Here is a 19,924-nt window from a genome sequence, read left to right as displayed (position 1 = left end):
CAGGCTGTCTATCCTTAACAAAAAAAAAAAGCCCTACATCACATTGCTGCAATGTACAGCAGGGACACTCTGGAAGCAAGAACTTAAATGTTAGACATCCTTGGTCTAACACCAAAAAAAAAAAAGTACAAATAAAATATATTGCTTTCATTCTCTTTAAAGAAAACAGAAGATGCACAAAAAGACCTTATAAATCAGAAAGTCCTATGTCACACATTGGAGCAAAGCTGCTTTTTATACCTCCACTCCAGACAAATATTGCTGCTTTGCCATTTAGAGATTCAGATCTACAAATAAAGAGGGACCAAAGTGGAAATGATCTAAAACACATATGGTTTCTTACAAAAAAAAAAAAAAAACCCAGCAGATCTGCATTCAGATTTCAAGGCTTTGCGTTTGAAGGCGATATAGTCCAGCAAAATGTTTAGCATAGAGTGTATGACAAAATCCTGGACAGTTTGTCCAGTGTGGTGATATGTTTTCTGTTTATAGAGGGTACCTGACAGCTAAACACAACAGAGGAAGCAGTTGTGCTAGCTACACCAAACAAGCATTTGAAATCAGTATATACATTTACTGGGAACATGTGTGGAAGCTGTAACATAAGCCGACATTCACACAGGCAACACATTTTTCAGTTTATACTGAAAAACTATTTTCAGTATACTGAAATAAACTGCATTTTCAGTATAATAAAGTGCATCTAAACCCAAGAACAAAATCGTAATATATTGCAGCTTACTGGTAGATGTGGCAGCTGGCAGCTGAATTCTTTCCCCTCGCTCCTTTTCCTTGATGATCCTGCTGCTAACTCTTCCTGTCCTAGGGTGCCAACGCTCACTCATTATCTATGGTGGAGAATCTCTCACCCTAGGCTGCCCTCTTGATTTGGACCTACAAACCACTATCTCCACCCCTTCATCATTACATTCAGAGAGAGTTGGAAAACTGTTTGAGCTTTTAGTTTGGTGTACATAAGTTGCAAAAGCTGGATTTCTACCAGGAACAGGTATTCTGCGCTTCAAGAAAAAAAACAAAAAAACAAACCTAGATTAAAATAACAAATTCACCCATCACCTCTAAGACGAGTAAGCTGCAATATGTTAAAATGTTTGTTCGTCTGGTTAAGATATACTTTAAGCAAATAAAAAGGCGGCTTCCATATACTCTAACCTTGATATTTCGGAAAACGCCAGCAAACTGAATTACCCAGCTTTTTGTACCTCATGGAGACCAAGGATGCGATTTTGTGCCTCATAGTAAGCCAAGGAGACATTCTTGGTCATAGCTAGGGTTGAGCCAAGGCATATTCAGAGTTCGCGCTGCTCATGTCTACCACTATACCTTACCTCTCTACTAGAGAGTGAGAGAAATATGACAGAGCTATGGACCACAAAGGAGATTTGAGGCAATTTCTTCACGTGTAGTGAAAATTTGGGTCCTCTATTCTCAGATCTACCCGCTAGGGCCTACAAAAAGCCCCATACTCCCAGCTGTAAATTTGGTTTAATGCTTCAGAGAACTCTAGCAGAATGATTTCAGCAATGGGATGCAACCGAGGCAGAAGGCCAGAGGGCAATTCAGCTAACCAGCATTGGATCCATGCTTAAAATATAAGGTTTGGATGGACTCACATCCCCATTTCTACATTTTACTAGACAGGTGACAGAGAATAGGGCAATCTTGGCTAGCAGACATCTTTTGACTGAGGCTCAAAGGGGCATAACAAAGAACTTGTTCAAAGTCTACACAGTGTCAAAAGCAAATTGCTAGCTGTACAGCAGCTCCAATGTGCCTTAGTGAAAGAGAACCGCTGTATACCAAAAACATGCCCATCCACCAAGTAATGGCAGAAGTCACAAACACAAATAAAACAAAAAGACCAGTAGATTCAGTCAGTGAACAGTGCAACAAAAACATACGACCACTTGCGCATCTTCCTAGCCAAACAACTGTTACCCAACATGAAAAAAAAAATTAACAGCATTTTAACATTTACAGGATTAAACAAAAGATTAAAGTAGTAAAAGTTCAGTCTTTACAAAATAATTTCCTGAAAATATAAAAACCCATTTACACCATCACAAAAAAAGAAATAATTAACAAAAAAGGGAAGAAAAATAGAAAACAAAAAATTGCTAAAGGCTCTTTTCTTTCCAAACTGTCGATCATAGTCACATGGATGTGTATCGTGAAGATCTGAAAGGCACAAGGAGCTGAAAATGCTAAGCATGGCCAGGCGGTGAGTATACTGGGTGGGTGTCCCTCTGCCATTCTCATACAGCAGTGTCATGGTCTTAAAATGAGGATGAAACTTAGGAGTCACCAACAGAAAACCTAAAGGGGAAAGAGACAAATAAATCAACTTCAACTTTAAGCAAACCAATCCTTGATCAAATTTAAATATAGTATACATGCATCCCTCTTATGCTTGCTATATTGCTTGGTATAAGCCTTTACAGCCCTGGTACCAAACTCGTGGTCCACCAGCCATCTGAGTGTAACCTCAGTGCTATTGGGCACCATAAAGAAAGTAGAAAGGCAGCAGGGGGCTGAGAGATGAAGGGTATTGTACTGCACCTTCACTGTACATTGTGATACAACACAATATTGTGAAAAAATGCAGCAAGACCAAAATTTTGGGACACCGAGGTACAAACATGCGCTATTGTAAGGCCCCTTGCAAGTGTCAGGGGCTGCACCTGAAGCCCTCTATAATTATCAGGTTGACCACCACAGCCCCCCCAGGAAAAAAAAAAAAAAAACTACTACTACTAAAATATGAAAAACACACTTGGCAATCATGCTGACCAAATGCTTTGAAAAATTTGTCACAAGCCTACAGTTATGCACAAAAGCTTCACCTATAAACAAACTTCATTTTTATTCTACAACAGAAACTCCGTGTTAAAGCCATTTGGATCAGTGAAAAAAAAAACATGTGAAAATGGGATTTTTGACTTACCATAAAATCAATTTCTCTGATGTTCATTGAGGGACATAGCTTCTGATCTTCTGAATCATTGAGTTATACTGCTCCCTACAGAAGTAGGACACTAGGTGGAAAAAAAAAGTCTGGCTATGCCTATGGGCAGTCCCAAGGGGTAGATTCCCTTTTTCTGCTATAGGTACTCTGTTTTTTTACAAGCAGTGTCAAAAGAAATACAACTCCACAGAGTGGTAGGTGCTGTGTCAGTCAATGAACATCAGAGAAATGGATTTTACGGTAAGTCAAAAATCCCATTTTCTCTTTTATCCATTGACAGATGCAGCCTCATCTTCATGAGCTGTGTGGGTTATGCTGCCACCTGGAGGAGTAGTCTAGGCAGTACGTTAGTACAAAGTTTTTACATATAAGCGCCCACGGGGCTGTCCCTCCAGACATAACCCAGCACATCAGTTTGTTTCTGCCTAAAGGAGTAGGACCTAAGTTTTCCTGCTGGGACTCCATTTTTTTTTTTGTAGTCTTTTCAGAATATTTTCTTTTCTCTTTACTTACTTGCTAGTGTTCAGGGAAGAGTTTCCTGGTGATCTAAAAGCAACAATGCCGGCTGGGGCTTCGCACTGGATAATCTAGATCCTTATGGCCCCCCTCAGGCTGGCCTACGAGCGTGAGCAGGTTACAGTCCCACACTAGGCCTAGCCACAATGGTGCCCCTTTTCCGGATGGGGACGAGCCTGCAAGCGGATGCCTCACTGGGATGCGATGACCTGGAATGCCCTGAGTCGCAGCGTACCCCTTAGCTGGCAGCACCCCCAGTTCAGGTGGGAGGCAGTCTGCCCGGAGCGGAACCCACCCGGTCCATGGTATGGTGAGTAAATGTGCCCCCCCCCTGCTGGCTTTGGGGGGGGATGTGGGCTCTCTCCTGGGGATAATGGGATTTGTACCTCCTGAAAGATCTCCCTGGCCTGCCCGGTGCCCAGTCTGTCTACCCCCCCCTTTCCCTGCTCCTGCGGGGGGCTGTGTGTCTGGGACGCCTGGCACCGTGGGGGGGGGGGGGGTATGGAACCTTGGGCTTGCTGGTTCCTGTTGTGGATCCTGAGGCCTTTATAGTGTCAGTCCCTGGCCGCATGGTTCGGCGTGGGCGCCACCATCTTAAGAGCGGGCAATGTGTTTTTTTCCCCCATAGATTTGTATGGGGCAGACATTTTCCCTGAGCTTCCTATTGCAACTGTATGGACAACCATGTTTGTGTAGCCTTTGTGCTGCACTGAGCAGCGTGACCTTTCATTCAGGCGAGATCACTTCCTGTGCTCCGTTTCCTGCTGCTGACTGAGGTCAATTCCGTTCTCTTTCTGCATGCTGCTGGAACGATCAGGACAACTTTTCTCTGAGGTATTACAGTACTGAGGTCCCTGCGGACATATCCCTGCACGCTCTGCTGTTAGTTTAGTTTAAAGGGGATCTCTGCAGACCGCTGCGATCAGTGGTGGGAACCGCGATCAGCGCTTCTTAAAGCGACAGTACTCCGTTATTTGCAATATGGAGTCCCAAACTGTGAATTCACCCTCAGACCCACTCTGTGCGACTCCCAGACAAGTCTGGATTGCAGTCGCTGGACGTGATTTCAGCAGCTCTGGAAAGCCTGGCGACAAAAGTTGATTTAGTCATGAAAGGTTGATAGCCAAAATCGGCCGCTGCCTTCTTCTATGGGAGGTATCCTGATTCAGAGGTTGCCCTGGATTCCTGGAGGTTGCTGTCCTCGCAGTCAGATGGTGAAGAGGACCTGTCCTCTTCAGCTGCACTATAGGACACTTTAACATTGGCTGATGAGCCCACGCCGGCAGGGACGCGGGTGGCTTTTGGCTCCCAGAAGTCTCAGAAAGCTGGCAAGGTTTTCCCTTGTCCCGACACTGTTCATGATATTGTGAATGACCAATGGTGGCGCGTTCAGCACATGTTAGTTGTGCTAAAACGCCAGTATCCTTTTGCTGAAAAGTTCTCCAACCGTTGGACGGTGCCACCTAAAGTGGACCATCCTGTCTCCAGATTAAACAAATCTACTCTTGTGCCTGTGGAAGATTCTCCGGTCTTTATGGATCCGGTGGAATCCCTTTCCCACCATCTTCGCGGGTTCCATTTTGAAACAACTGGTGTGTGTGTTTTAGTCTCACAGACGGTGACGGAATGGATTAGGGGTTTGCAGGAGTCTTTGGACCCAGAGACTGTTTCTCCATAACAGCTGGAACTGTTTGACCAGGTGATCCAGGCTCTGGTGTTCCTGTGTGATGCGTCTATGGATGCGGCTCCCCTGGTGGCCAGGGTTTCGGCCGTGGGCATTTCCTTGAAACGCATAGTTTGGCAGAAGAGCTGGTCGGCTGACCAAACTTCTAAGAAAGCCCTAGATTTCTGGGAGAGCGTTTGTTTGGCGACTCATTGGATGAGTTGATCAAGGGCTTGACTGGTGGGAAGAGTACTCTTCCTCCTCAATCCTGCAAGGGTAAGACTCCCCCGTACTAAGCGGGGTCCCTCAATTTCTGCTCACGTGTTTTTTCTTGCCTCCAGGGAGCAAGAAAAAGGTAAGCCGTTCAGAGTTTCTGGAGGGGCTAAAACCCATGGGGGGCAAGCCCAAGGCCGGTCAGTCCAGTGCTGCTGACAAGTCCTCTTCAGCATGAAGGGGTGCCCACACCTGGCTCGGGGGGGGGGGGGGGGGGGAGAGAGATCTGTGCTTCTTCCAGGGACCCTGGACTTTCAGGAGGATTGGGTTTGCAAACTGATTTGCTCCGGGTACAAGATCGAATGCTGGTCCCGGCCAGAGGACAAGTTTTTTCAGTCAAAACTTGCCGGAATCCAGAGCCTTTGAAGGATCTGCGGGAGGCTCAAGGGGTGATTGTGACGGTTTCGCAGCAGGAACGCTCAAGGTTTCTATTTAAGCCTGTTAACTGTGCCCAGAAAGGAGGGCAAGGTGAGTCCAATTCTGGACCTCAAGGCTCTAAACCACTTTGTGCGGGTACAGAAGTTTCGAATGAAGTCCATTCGGTCAGTGGTGGCATCCTTTAATCAGGGCGATCTTCTGGCTTCCATCGATCTCAAGAATGCGTATCTCCACGTCCCCATTTTTGAGGGGCACCAGCGATTCCTCCGCTTTGCGGTGCCAGAGGAGCACTTTCAATTTGTGGCATTATTTTTTGGTCTCGCCTCGGCTCCCAGAGTATTTACCAAGGTCTTGGCCCCTGTGCTGGCCTTGTTACGTTGGATGTATCTAAATTGTGGGATATCAGGACAATCTCCTGTTGCAAGCAGTATCCCCCTCAGGTCTGTTGGGCAACATCTCTATCACGATTCAGACACTTCAAGAATTTTGGGTGGATGATCAACTTAAAAAAATCTGCTCCGACGCCATCAGTATGGGTCACTTATCTGGGGCTGACACTTTCTCCCCCTGGACAAACTTCAGAAACAGCAAAAAGCAGTCAGGTCGCTGATGGAGACCAATTGGTCTTCCCTGTGGGCTTGCATGAGGGCCCTGGGTCTGATGGCTTCGACCTTCAAAGCAGTCCCATTTGCTCAGTCTCACTCGAGACCTTTGCAAAAGGAGATTCTGGTGAAATGGAACAGAGATCCTCGGTCATTGGACCAGGAGATTTGCTTGAGCCATCTTACTGTCGGCTCTTTCTTGGTTGCTCCGGTCACCTGCCCTGAGCCAGGGCAAGTCCTTCCTGCTGGTGCTTTGGACGGTGGTCACCATGGATGCCAGCCTGTCAGGCTGGGGTGGAGTGCAAGGGAAGCTATGTGCCCAGGGGACTTGGGCGATGGCAGAGTCTTCCTCGCCAATCAATATTCTGGAGCTGAGAGCGATCAAGCTCTGCCTGCTTCACTGGATGGGTCAACTGCATGACTCTCCGGTTCGGATACAGTCGGACAATGTCATGGCTGTGGTTTACATCAATCAAGAGGGCACCAAGAGTGTCCTGGCGGCCGAGATTCTATTTTGGGCAGAACAAAACCCATAGCTAAGGTTTTGATCTTTTTACAAAAGGGGTGGAGCAGCGCTTGGCATTGGGTACTATTAAGGGCCAGGTGTCGGCCTTGGCTGTTTACTTCCAACGTCCATTGGCAACTAATAGTTTGATTCGCACTTTCATCCAGGGGGTGCGTCATCTGGCTCCTCCGAGGAGATCTCCGTTACCTCCGTGGGATCTCAATCTGGTTTTGTCTGTTCTTCAAAATCATCTCTTTGGGAATATCAGGGAGATTTCACTGCTTTCCTTGTCACAGAAGGTTGCCTTTCTAGTGGCTATTACTGCTGCTCGCAGAGTCTGAGTTGGCAGCGCTGTCCTGTATCGCCTAATTTGGTGGTCCATGGGGATAAAAGTGGTCCTCCAGCCAACACCGTCTTTACTCCCTAAGGTGGTGTCTGATTTTCACTATAATGAAGACATTGTGTTGCCTTCCTTATATCCTAAGCCTAAAACATCCCAAGGAAATTGCCTTGAACTCTCTGGATGTGGTTCGGTCAATAAGGGTTTATCTGACGGTTACGGAGTCCTTAAGGACGGTCCTCGCAAAGGTTTGGCTGCATCCGCTGCGACCATTTCGAGTTGGCATTCAGGCAGATGGTTGTTCAGGCTTATTCACTCGAGGGTCAGGTTCCTCCTTTCCCTGTGAAGGCTCATTCTACTAGAGCGCCGAGTGCCCCTTGGGCTTTTCCCCATCAGGCCTCGGTCGTACAGGTGTGTAAGGCAGCGACTTGGTCGTCCGTACACACCTTTACCAAATTTTACAAGGTGGATTTGTTGGCTTATTCCGATGCCTCTTTTGGCTGCAAGGTTTTTCAGGCTGTTTCATAAGAATGTTTTTCTCTTCTTCTCTTTTACCTGGATGAGCTCATGTTTTGGTTGAGCTTCATGTTACCCAGTTGGCTAGGTTTAGCCTTTGGAGTTTGTTACTTTCTGGTTGCGTTTTTCCCACCCCTCATGCATATACTGCTTTGGGATGTCCCAATCAAGCTCACAAAGATGAGGCTGCGTCTGTCAATGGACAATAGAGAAAATGGGATTTTTTTACTTACCGTAAAATCCATTTCTTTGAGTCAGACGAACGTAGCTGCTGCTTTAAATCAGACGGATGGGTAATAAGCCCCTCCCACTAGGAGTGACCAGGTAGAGTCAAAGGCTTTGACATGTCCAGGGGGGCGGGGTCCCTGGGTTAGTACCCCCGGCCTCATTGTTGCATCTTCAGTTTATTTGCAAGCAGTGAACAACCAAAACCCAACTCTTCAGAGAAAAGAGGGGTGGGAGCTACGTCCGTCGGTGGACTCAGAGAAATGGATTTTATGGTAAGTAAAAAATCCCATTTTCTTTTTCGTCCACCGACTGACGTAGCTGCTGCTTTAAATCAGACGGATGGGACGTCCAAAAAGCAGTTACCACTGAGGGGTGGGGAAAGGACAAATTTAAAAGAACGCAATTACCACGGCTAACATAGCCAACTATATAACACGGAGCCCAACAAGCAACAACTGGGGCTCAATTGTAGCAAAACCATAGAGAAGGAAAAGTAGACTGCTCCTTAAATGGCGGCCTGCAAAACCTTGCGGCCAAAGGATGCAAACACATCCACTCTGTAAAACTTGGTGAATGTATGTACAGACAACCAAGTGGCCGCCTTGCAAACCTGCATCACTGACGCCTGATGGCGGAAAGCCCAAGAGGCACTCCACGCACGCGTAGAGTGAGCCGTGACAGGGAAAGGAGGAACCTTGCCCTTAAGAGAATATGCCTTCACCACCAACGGTCTGATCCATCGAGAGATGGTCGCCGCAGACCCTTACGGGGTCCATCCATATTCAGAGTCCGACTTACGAAAGGACTCCGTAATCTCCAGATACACCCCTATCGCCAGAACCACATCCAAGCAATGCAAGGCTATTTGCTTAGGATGTGAAGGTTTCGGAGAGAGAGACGGAAGCACTGTCTTCGTTCAGATGGAAGTCTGAAACCACCTTAGGAAGAAAACGGATTATGCCGTAACACTATCTTATCCCTGTGTATTACCAGATAAGGAGAGCAGCGAGATAACGCCACTAGTTCAGAAACCCTGCCGCGCAGAGGTGATAGCCACCAAAAAGGCAATGTGTCTTATGTTCTTGAAAGGAGATTTCTGAAGAACTGAAAGAACCAAATCAAGGTCCCAAGGAGGTAACGGAGACCTCCTGGGGGGGGGACAAATGGCGAACCCCCTAAAGAAACATACGAATCAAAGAGTGCGTAGCCAAAGGGAAGTACACAGCCAAGGCCGAGATCTGACACTTAAAGAGTGCCCAACGCCAAATGTTGGTCAACCCCTTTCTGTGGAAAGGTCAGAATCCTGCTGATAGCAAAGGATCTAGGATGCAGCTTCAGCAATTTGCACCAAGCAATGTACGCTTTCCAAGTACGATGATAAATCTTCCGAGAAGTGGACTTCCTAGCCTTGAGTGAGGTAGGGATCACAGAATCGGACAGACCCCTGTCCTTTAAACACCTTTCTCTCAACAACCAAGCCGTTAAAGCCAGCGACTGTAATGCAGGATGGACGATCAGACCCCGAGATAGAAAATCTTCCAGCAGAGGAAGTGTCCACAGACCTGCGACCTTCAGCCAAATCACATCGGCGTACCAGGATCTCCGGGGACCAATCGGGAGCCACCAGAATGACCGAAATCCCCTCCAACTCGACCCTACGTAGCAGACTAGATAAAAGTGTCAGCGGAGGAAACGCATAAATTAGCCCGTACTGGCTCCAGGGAGCCACCAGGGCGTCTACTGCTTCGGCCAGAGGATCTCTGGACTGAGCCACAAACTTTGAAACTTTCCAGTTCTGTCTGGAGGCGAACAGGTCCACATCCGGGGGTCCCCCACCGGAGACACAGCTGGTTGAACACCTGTGGATGCAGGGACCACTCTCCCTGATCCAGAGTTTGACGACTCAGGTAGTCCGCCTGCCAATTGTCTACGCCGGGAATGTACACGGCGGGTAGGGCTGGGACATAGTCCTTTGCCCAGCACAGGATCTCGGCTACCTCCAGAGCCGCCAGGGCACTCCTGGTGCCCCCTTGATGATTGACAGATGCCACGGCTGTGAAATTTGTAGGACTGGAATCGGACAGAACGCCCCCTTGAGATTGTCCATCCAGTGGAACAGGCGCAACTTGATTGCTCTCAGTTCCAGAACGTTGATCGGGAGCTTGGACTATTCCAACGTCCAGGTCCCTTGAACATTCAGGGTGCCCAATTTAGAAATCGCATCCGTGATTTTTAGGATGTCCCTCACTGAGGATATCAAATCATCTACCAGCACCTTTTCCTGTACCAAGGCAGGTGTGGAAACATCCTCTTCCGCGTCAAAAAAAAAAAAGTCTGAATGCGGGGGTACATCCTCCAAAATGGGGTCTGCGTCGCCGGCGACCATATCAGCCTCAGAAACGGAGGTCTGAGATGAGACAGACGAGGACGTTTCTTAGTAAATGCTGCCACAATAACACTGTCCATTTTTCTGAACATTTCTTGCATCACAGACAAAAGTCAGCATCAGAAGCGGGCCCCAACGATACATCGGGGGTCGCAGACAAACTTGGGGAATCCACATTAGACATATGGCCAAACAGTAGGATTGCACAGTAAGAATGTAAAGAGCAGACAGGGAAATGGGGAAACACCGGAACCTGCACCGCAAGGGGTTAAACAGAAGCTTCACCTGAAAACAGGAGCAATGGTCTAAGAGGGAGCAATCTGCGCCCAATCGCCAAATATTAACGCCCCTGAGGCTAAGTGAGGTTACAAAGGCACCACAGGTCCCAGCAAGTCCGCCGCTACTAGCGTGCACTGCGCCTTTAAGAGGCGATCGCGGTGCACGCAGCGCTACTCCGGGGGATAATCCTGAGCCCCCTAAAGGCCTGAAACCCCTCTGAAGATGAAAAGGTGAAGGCCAGGGCAATTAAACTCCTCTAGAGCAGTTACCACATGGAGGAGAACATAGCAAGGTCCATCAGCAGCATGGAGAAGAGAAGGTAGAAGGAAACGCCCCCACCCACAAGAGCCAGAAGCTCCTGTGCCGTTTTGTCTCCAGCTCAAGCAAAATGGCCATCGGCATTACAGTGATAGAGATACCCAGGCAGGCTGAGGCCTGTTAAGGCTGCAGGCCACGGCAAAATGGTGACTTTGTGCCGATGAGCAAATGACCTCAGGCCTAATGAGGCCTACCTTAGTAAATACAGGCCTGGGGGCCCTGCCGGGGGTCATCCCAGCGGATGAAACCCCCCCCTCCCCAAAGGTAGCGGTCTGAGGCACAACCATGTAACCCCCTCCGAGGCCCCCCCCCCACCGTCCACTACCCCGGTATAGCACCTGAGGCGACTTACATAGGGGACCCCCCACTAAAAAAGTGTCCCGGGGGGTCCAGAGCCCAGGGTAGGGAGAGGTCAGGGTAGGAGGGGAAGGTCCCAGGTGACCCCTCATAGTGGAGGAGGGTGTTAGGAGTTATGGATACCTGAGGGTCCTACTCACCTATGGAGGAGCCCACGTCTGGCCTAAGCCCCGCTAACCAGGCGGGGGACTGTACTTACCGGACCACGCTGCTGAGGGTGGGTGTCCATCCTGACAGACTGCCTCTGCACTGCAGTGAGGGCGGTGTCTGCCAAGGGGCACGCTGAAACGCTGGCATGCCAGGTGTGAGAGTCCCGGCAGGGTGTTTCACCCACAGCCCAGTCCCCGTCCGTGGGACTATAGTCGCTATGGAGAACCAGTGCGGAGCTATGGTCGGCAAGCGCTCACTGGCACAAACTGGGAGACTGTAAGGCTCTCATATAGCCAGTCCGAAACCCAGCCGGCATTCCACAGGAACTGGAGTCAGCAGCAACAAAAAATAAAATAAAAAAAGGCTCCCTTTAAGACATTTAAAACAGAGCTAGGACAAAGGTCCTAGCAGGGAGCTGTTTGGCCACTCCTAAGACCAGGCAGCTAAAACTGAAGATGCAACGGTGAGGCCAGGGGTAATAACCCAGGGACCCCGGCCCCCCTGGGTGTGTCAAAGCCTTTGGCTCTACCTGGTCACTCCTAGTGGGAGGGGCTTATTACCCATCCGTCTATGATTTAAAGCAGCAATTGGTGGACAAAAGAGAAAAGACGATTTTTGTAAGATCTTACCTTAAAATCTTTCTCTGATGTCCATTGACAGACGCAGCACCCGCCCCTCTGATGGGGATGTTTTTTTGTCTTCACTGCTTGCAACTAAACTGATGTGCTGAGCTGTGTCTGAGGATTATGTCTGGAGGGACAGCACTGTGGGCGTGTATATGTAAAAACTTTGCACTAACGTACTGCCTAGACTACTCCTGCAGGTGGCAGCATAACCCACACAGCTCATGAAGAGGAGGCTGCGTCTGTCAATGGACATCAGAGAAAAATATTTTACGGTAAGATCCTACAAAAATCGTATTTTTCTCTTTTCATTGACGCACACACAGCTCCTGATCCTATTAACTATTGAGACAAAGCAGCGTTAAACATGAAGGGTTGGAACAGCGAAAAAAAAAATTCCCAAGGTGAACTATAGCCAACCAGGTAAACAGGAGCTCAACCAAAAACTGGAGCCCACCTGAAAAACATTACACCCTCAAAGAGGATCAGGTCCTCACAACAGCAGCCTGCAAAACCTTGTGGCCAAAAGAAGCATACGCAGATGCCAACACATCCACTTTTTAAAATTTTGTTAGGGTGTGCACCGACGACTGGGTGGCCGCCTTGAAAACCTGCATCACTGATTACTGATAACAGAAGGTCCAGGAGGCACTGAGCGCCCGAGTACAATGCGCCTTGACAGGGAAGGGAGAAACCAGACCTGAACCACAGGCTATCTGATCCATATGAAAATGGTCGCAGAGGAAGCAGACAACCCTTTCCGAGGCCCATCCATGAGCACAAATAGTGAGTCGGATTTCCCAAGAGACTCTGTGGCTGCCAGGTACACCCTAATCGCCCGGACCACATCCAAGGCATGCAAAGCAATTTCCTTCAGATGTTTTGGCCCGTGACACAGGAAAGGCAACAATGTCTTCATTCAAATGAAAATCAGACACAACCTTTGGAAGGAACGATGGGCAGAAGCGAAAAACCACCTTATCTCTGAACTACCAAGTAAGGTGGAAAGGATAAGGATAACGCCGCCAATTCCAACACCCTGCGCATAGAGATGGCCACCAAAAAGGCCACCATCTGGGGCAGCAAAAGCATGGGAATCTCCCGAAGATTCTCAAAGGGAGGCTTCTGAAGGACTGAAAGCACCAAATTAAGGACCCTGAGCAGTAACGGAGACCGCACTGGAGGAGCCAAGTGCCGAAACCCCTGAAGAAAAGTACACACCAGGGAGTGTGTGGCCAAGGGCCGTTGAAAGAAGACCGTTAAGGCCAACGCCTGGCGCTTGATAGTACTCAAGGCAAGTTTCTGCTCAACCCCCCCGTTGAAGGAAGGTCAAGATCATGGTCCATAGGCACCCACCCCAAAACCCTCCAGGGGGAGAGAGGTGGGGGGGGGGGTGTCAGTCACTTACCATGCCAGGAACCAGGCGGGCACCGCTCCAGACAGAACCTCCTCTCTATCGAAATGGGGGGGCTGTTGGCCAGGAGGATAGCTGCGACTTGGGCTGAGACCCGGTCATATGCGACCTAGCGAGGTCAGCCCTCATCCAGTGTGGCCATGTCGCAGCCGACCTAGCGCAGGGCTGAGGTCTACACGCGCTCGCTGGCCAGACTGGGGTGACCACTGGATCTATATTATCCAGCCCTGCAGTTGATTATAGATCTCACAGGAAAAAAAGAAAAAACTGCCAGGACCAGAGATCCCAGCAAGAAACTAGGTCCTTACCCAACAAGGCAGAAACAGAAATGAGTACCTATAGCAGAGAGGAAGTATACCCCCTGGGACTGCCCATAGGCGTAGCCAGACACTTTTTTCACCTAGTGACCTTCTCCTGTACACTTTGTAGCATTGGTCCCTTTAACCTCAAAATCCTGTACATAAAACCACAGCATTCAACCTTAAGGACTGTCAACAGCATCAATTTGATATCTATTTGGATGCTTCTGAGATCATTCAGAATGAACTGACAGGTGTAGGATTACCTTCTGAAAAGCACACTCATGCGCTAGAGTCAGCTGACTGTAGTGTCACAGGTGCCTGGTCAAATCGTGGATAATCTCATAGATGCCTTGCTGCCCACTAGAAATGGGGTCGGCAGGACAGAGCTGTGAGAATAGAAAAAAAAAAAAGACAGGGCACACCGACCTAGTGCATTTTCCAACAGATTAAAAAATATGAATAAAATCATAAAGATCTCTGCTCACAATCATAAGTTAAAAACATGCTTGTCAGGACACGTGTGGCTCTCTCTCTCACTGGTTGCTCGAATTACCGAACCTGGTCCTGGATGAGACCCCTCAGGCTTACACGTTTCGAAGGAATTGCCTCCTTCAGAGCCTAGCTTGAAATGACTTAATTCACAGTACTTATACCCTACAGAAACACTAACGACATGAGAGCCATGGTCCCCATGGGATGGAATTAGGGAGTGCTAAGAGGTGAAATTAAGTGCACCAATGCACCAACCACATGAGCACCACAAAAATACACACACAAGGCAGATATGCAGCTACTAGGTGAAGGACAAATGCTGCATTATGATACAGGACTCCCAACATTTAAAATCTTCACATCCGTACTACACTCCAAATGCTAGCAATGAGTGACTAAATCAATAAATAAATAGCAAAGAGCTAGGGGATACAGAGAGATTAACTGTATTGTAAACATAGTATCACTGTATGTGCACTTACCACATCGATGCAAGTGGCCCAAAAGGGGGGGGGGGGGTAGGTGGAATGTGGAGCACTCATTTGTTGCTGCGAGATCCCAGTGTTGGAGTTGCTGGGGTTTTCGCCAGACTAACAGCGTGGTTCTGCGGTGTGGAACACGCGCCTTGCTGAAAAACCCATAAGCTGGCCCAGAAATCTGTTCCAGCGAGCACTTTCTGCTGCTCTGCATTTCTTTCCCCTCCATGGGCCACCGGCATCTTGGTGAAGGCCAAAATGTAGAGGTCAAAGTTCCATATTCTTGGTAAAACAGTGAAACGCAGATGTCACATGGGTTCAGCAGAATAAAATCAGTACTTTTTCAATGTGAACCAGGGCTACACAGCTCTCACCTCCCGTTTACAGCCGTACCAACATAAAAAGACCTTCACATTAATGTGTGTGCATTGTCAAAATGATCTCATGCCTAAAAGAGTGGATATACAATAGGCAATATGTGTATTTTGCAAAAATTATATCAAATGCTTAAGGTGCCTTATCATTGTACTCCCCTATATAGACACGCACTATCTAGAGGTTTTAATAACGTTTGTCAGAAATACTGAAAACCCACTAAAGGAATACATCCCATTTTTGGAAGCTTGTTTTATAGGTAAACCTTTTTAAATTGAAAGTACAGTGGTGTACTGGTTAGCACTGTTGCCCGGCAGCAAAAGGGTCCCCGGGTCAAATCCCAAGAACGACACTACCTGCCTGGAGCTTGCATGCTCTCCCTGTGCCCGCGTGGGTCTCCTCTAGGCACTCTAGTACCCTCCCACACACCAAAGACATGCTGGTAGGTCAACTGGATGCTCTCCAAACGGGCCCCAGCATGTACATGAAGGACCGATGGAGAACTATCAGCATTAAGGCTACCCCTAGGTGTTATGAATGTAAATCATGGCCTTGGGACGGTGCATAATTTAATACCACTTGCTATCCTGCCTCAATATCTTCTGGGACAATATTAAGCATATCCCTGTATCGTCTGGTATACCCTCTATTCCTTACTAAGGTGGACTCCAAACACTAGTTGGATGATTACTTTCTAGGCTAACAAAATGGACTAAAGAGCAAATGAGCTCCTTCATTTTGTTCCCTTTGGTTTCTTGATTCTGGGAAAGGAGAGAAACCCTTCTAGAGGTATATACTCAAGTAATACCTTAACGATACGGTGAGATCACATCTATTTGAGGAAATATGGATACTGTAGATTCACGGCCGTCGCCACAGTCACACAGTGTCATAGGGATTTGGTATTCCCTCTTGCCACCATTTTCCCCACACGCAGCGAGAAATATCAGTTATTACTCGGTCTCTCTGGCCCTGACGAAGCCTGATGCGAAACGCGTTGGCTCATTGGGACCTTCAAACCAAATACCATCAAAGACTTCTTGCGTCACCATCAGCTTGAAGCATGTATTGTTCCCTTAGTATGGATATATTTCTGTGCTGTTGGTGAATATATGAGGGATTTCCCTCTTTGTATCCATCTATACACAATTTTTAATATACATCAATAAACTATTGTATTTTAGTTGTTTGTATCCTGGTCTTCCCTCTCCCAATTGGCCTCAACAACCCCTACTTTTTCTTTATTCTTGGTTTAGCATACATTTTGGGGCATGGGCCTACCTCCACGGAAATTTAGTCGAATGAATGTGAGCCAGGGACTCCAGACTGCAAAGCTCCCTGAGGACAGGGACTGATGCACAATATACAGATGGCTGAGTAAATTGATGGTGCTATACAAATATCTGAAATAATTTAAAGGAACATTGTTTTAAAAGAACAAAGAATGCTTGGTGAGCCCCCCCCCAAAAAAAAAAAGGAGGGAAAGGATATTTTTTATGCCCAGGTGTTCAGTCTCAATCGAAAGGGGAATATATATATATATATATATATATATACATATATACATATACACACACACACACATTATATATATATATATATATATATATATATATATATATATACACATACACACACATACATACACACACGTAAAGTATCTCACTAGAGTGAGTACACCTCTCACATTTTTGTAAATATTTTTTATTATTTTTAGGGATGCACCGAAATTTCGGCCACTGAAATTTTCGGCCGAAAATGGGCCTATCCCATTTCGGCCGAAAATAGGTTAAAAATGCCGAAATTAATGGCCGCCGTGAGGAAGGAGGGCGCAGCGCAGGTTTGAAAAGTCTCGCCTCTGGCCAGCTGCCCGCCTCTCAATGATGTCCCTACTACGATGTGTATGAATGAACTGACCTGACACCAGGCGGGAGGGCGGGTACCCGCCTGACAGGGAAGTGAAGCGCTTACATAGTTATAGCTATTAGCTACCGCTCGCCCACCCTCCCGGTGTCAGGTCAGTTCATTCATACACATAGTCCCGCTGACAGGGAAGTGAAGCGCTCACATAGTTATAACTATTAGCGGCCGCTCGCCCACCCTGTGTCAGGTCAGTTAATTCATACACATAGTCCAGTGTATCAAAGTAACCGACAAGCATGGCCAGCATCTCAGCAGTGCACTGCTATGACCGTAAACATGCATTCTGCCCAGTACAGAAGCTTCCTCCTAAACCCGGTGCAGATCTACTGAGATGTGATTGATGGCAACATTGTATTCTTCATGCAGCTATAGCTTATCCCCCTTAGATGCCGGTATCACATTCTCACACATATCTTCAAGAGGTGCTGAGCTGCACCCGGCGAGAGTTTGTCAAGCTGTACTTCTTACTTATGGAATGCAGTTCAACCCCCTGGCTCAGACATGCATTTTTTTTTTTTTTCCATCAGCTAAGCAGATTTTTTTTTTTGTTTTTTTCCCCTTTGTCAGGGACATGCCTACTTCCCCATGTAACTCACCTCATACCTACCCCAATTAGCACTGACCCCCCACTACTGGCTCAGCTGCCAGCACCAGCCTTTCCAAAAAATACATTTTTGCAAAAATGCAGGGAATTGAAGCAATCTTAAACACATTCAACAATCTGCTTTGTTGTCCAAGCTCTCTTTAGAGACTATAATGAGCGTTTCATCAGAACTGGGCTGCAAAGCCAGAAAGCAAAAAGGAATCTTAGCAGCCATGTTTCCAAGCTGAAACAGGCATGGGACTTATTATGGCACACATCGACGAATAGGGGTGCTGAGGTGAGGTTAATTACCAATGGTATTTGTATTATGCTGCAGGAGGGGGTTAATGTATTGTCACTGATGCATTAGTGACCAACCAGTGGCAGTTAATTAACCCCTTTGTGCTACATTAGTGCAACCAGTATCAGTGCAGCCAGTGTTGATTAACACTGACACTGGTGCCACTAATGCAGCACAAAGGGGTTAATTAACTGCCACCGGTCGGTCACTAATGCATCAGTGAAAATACATTAACCCCCTCATGCTGCTTAATACAAATACCATTGGCAATTAAATTAACCACTTGCCAACCCATCATAGTACATATACTGCAACAGGGTGGCAGCTACAGGGGCACGTCGCTGCCTGTTTTTGGTGTATGCCCCTGTTCTATCCATTTTAAAATCATTTGGGGGGAAAATAGTCATTTTCGGTTTTCGGCCAAGGGCATCCTGAATTTTCATTTCGGTGCATCCCTAATTATTTTTATTATGTAGGATGTATATAGCGCCAACAGTTTGCGCAGCGCTTTACATCTTTTTCATGTGACAACACACTTTTCTACAATGTAAAGTAGTGAGTGTACAGCTTGTATAACAGTGTAAAATTTGCTGTCCCCTCAAAATAACTCACACAGCCATTAATGTCTCAACCGCTGGCAACAAAAGTGAGTAAACCCCTAAGTGAATGTCCAAATTGGGCCCAATAAACTATTTTCCTTCCCTGGTGTCATGTGACTCAGTGTTACAAGGTCTCAGGTGTGAATGGGGAGCAGGTGTGCTAAATTTGGCGTTATTGCTCTCACACTCTCATACTGGTCACTGGAAGTTCAACATGGCACCTCATGGCGAAGAACTCTTTAAAGATCTGAAAAAAAGAATTGTTACTCTACATGAAGATGGCCTAGGCTATAAGAAAATTGCCAAGATCCTGAAACTGAGATGCAGCACGGTGGTCAAGACCATACAGCGGTTTAACAGGACAGGTTCCACTCAGAACAGGCCTTGACAGTCAACCAAAGAAGTGGAGTGCACGTGCTCAGTGTCATATCCAGAGGTTGTCTTTGGGATATAGACGTATGAGTGCTGCCAGCATTGCTGCAGAGGTTGAAGTGGTGGGGGGTTAGCCTGTCAGTGCTCAAACCATATTCCCCACACTGCATCAAACTGGTCTGCATGGCTGTCCCAGCAGGAAGCCTCTTCTAAAGATGATGCACAAGAAAGCCCGCAAACAGTTTGCTGAAGACAAGCAGACTAAGGACATGGATTTCTGGAACCATGTCCTGTCTGATGAGACCAAACTAAACTTATTTGGTTCAGATGGTGTCAAGCATGTGTGGTGGCAACCAGGTGAGGAGTACAAAGACAAGTTTGTCTTGCCTACAGTTGAGCATACTGGTAGGAGTGTCATGGACTGGGGCTGCATGAGTGCTGCCGGCTGAAGCAGAGCATGATCCCCTCTCTTCAGAAACTGGGACGCAGGGCAGTATTCCAACATACCGACACCAAACACACTTCCAAGATGACCACTGCCTTGCTAAAAAAAAGCTGAGGGTAAAGGTGATGGACTGTCCAAGCATGTCTCCAAACCTAAACCCTACTGACCATCTATAGGGCATCCTCAAACCGGAAGGTGGAGGAGCGCAAGGTCTCCAACATCCACCAGCTTCGTGATGTCGCCATGGAGGAGTGAAAGAGGACTTCAGTGGCAACCTGTGAAGCTCTGGTGAACTCCATGCCCAAGAGGGTTAAGGCAGTGCTGGAAAATAATGTTGGTCACACAAAATATTGACACTTTGGGCCCAATTTGGACATGTTCACTTAGGGGTGTACTCACTTTTGTTGCCAGCGGTTTAGACATTAATTGCTGTGTGTTGAGTTATTTTGGAGGGGACAGCAAATTTACACTGTTATACAAGCTGTACACTCACTACTTTACATTGTAGAAAAGTGTCATTTC

At 47.3% G+C, this 19,924-nt stretch overlaps 1 protein-coding gene across 1 annotated transcript in view; it reads right to left on the bottom strand.

Annotated features, from left to right (window-relative positions):
- Positions 1–1,982: 1,982 nt before the first annotated feature.
- STK26 (serine/threonine kinase 26) overlaps positions 1,983–19,924 on the bottom strand; it is a gene marked incomplete at its 3' end in the record, with an annotated part of 321,958 nt that continues 304,016 nt past the window's right edge. The window contains exon 11 of the mRNA XM_082264443.1: positions 1,983–2,337. Within this exon, the coding sequence (XP_082120569.1) occupies positions 2,316–2,337 (22 nt within the window). The remainder of the gene's footprint in view (positions 2,338–19,924) is intronic.

This window comes from Pelophylax lessonae, assembly GCF_965119305.1.
Source record: "Pelophylax lessonae genome assembly, chromosome: 7".
In the NCBI taxonomy this organism is placed as follows: domain Eukaryota; kingdom Metazoa; phylum Chordata; class Amphibia; order Anura; family Ranidae; genus Pelophylax; species Pelophylax lessonae.
The sequence above is the reverse complement of the archived record's forward strand: the minus strand, read 5'-3'. Positions and strand labels throughout refer to the sequence as shown.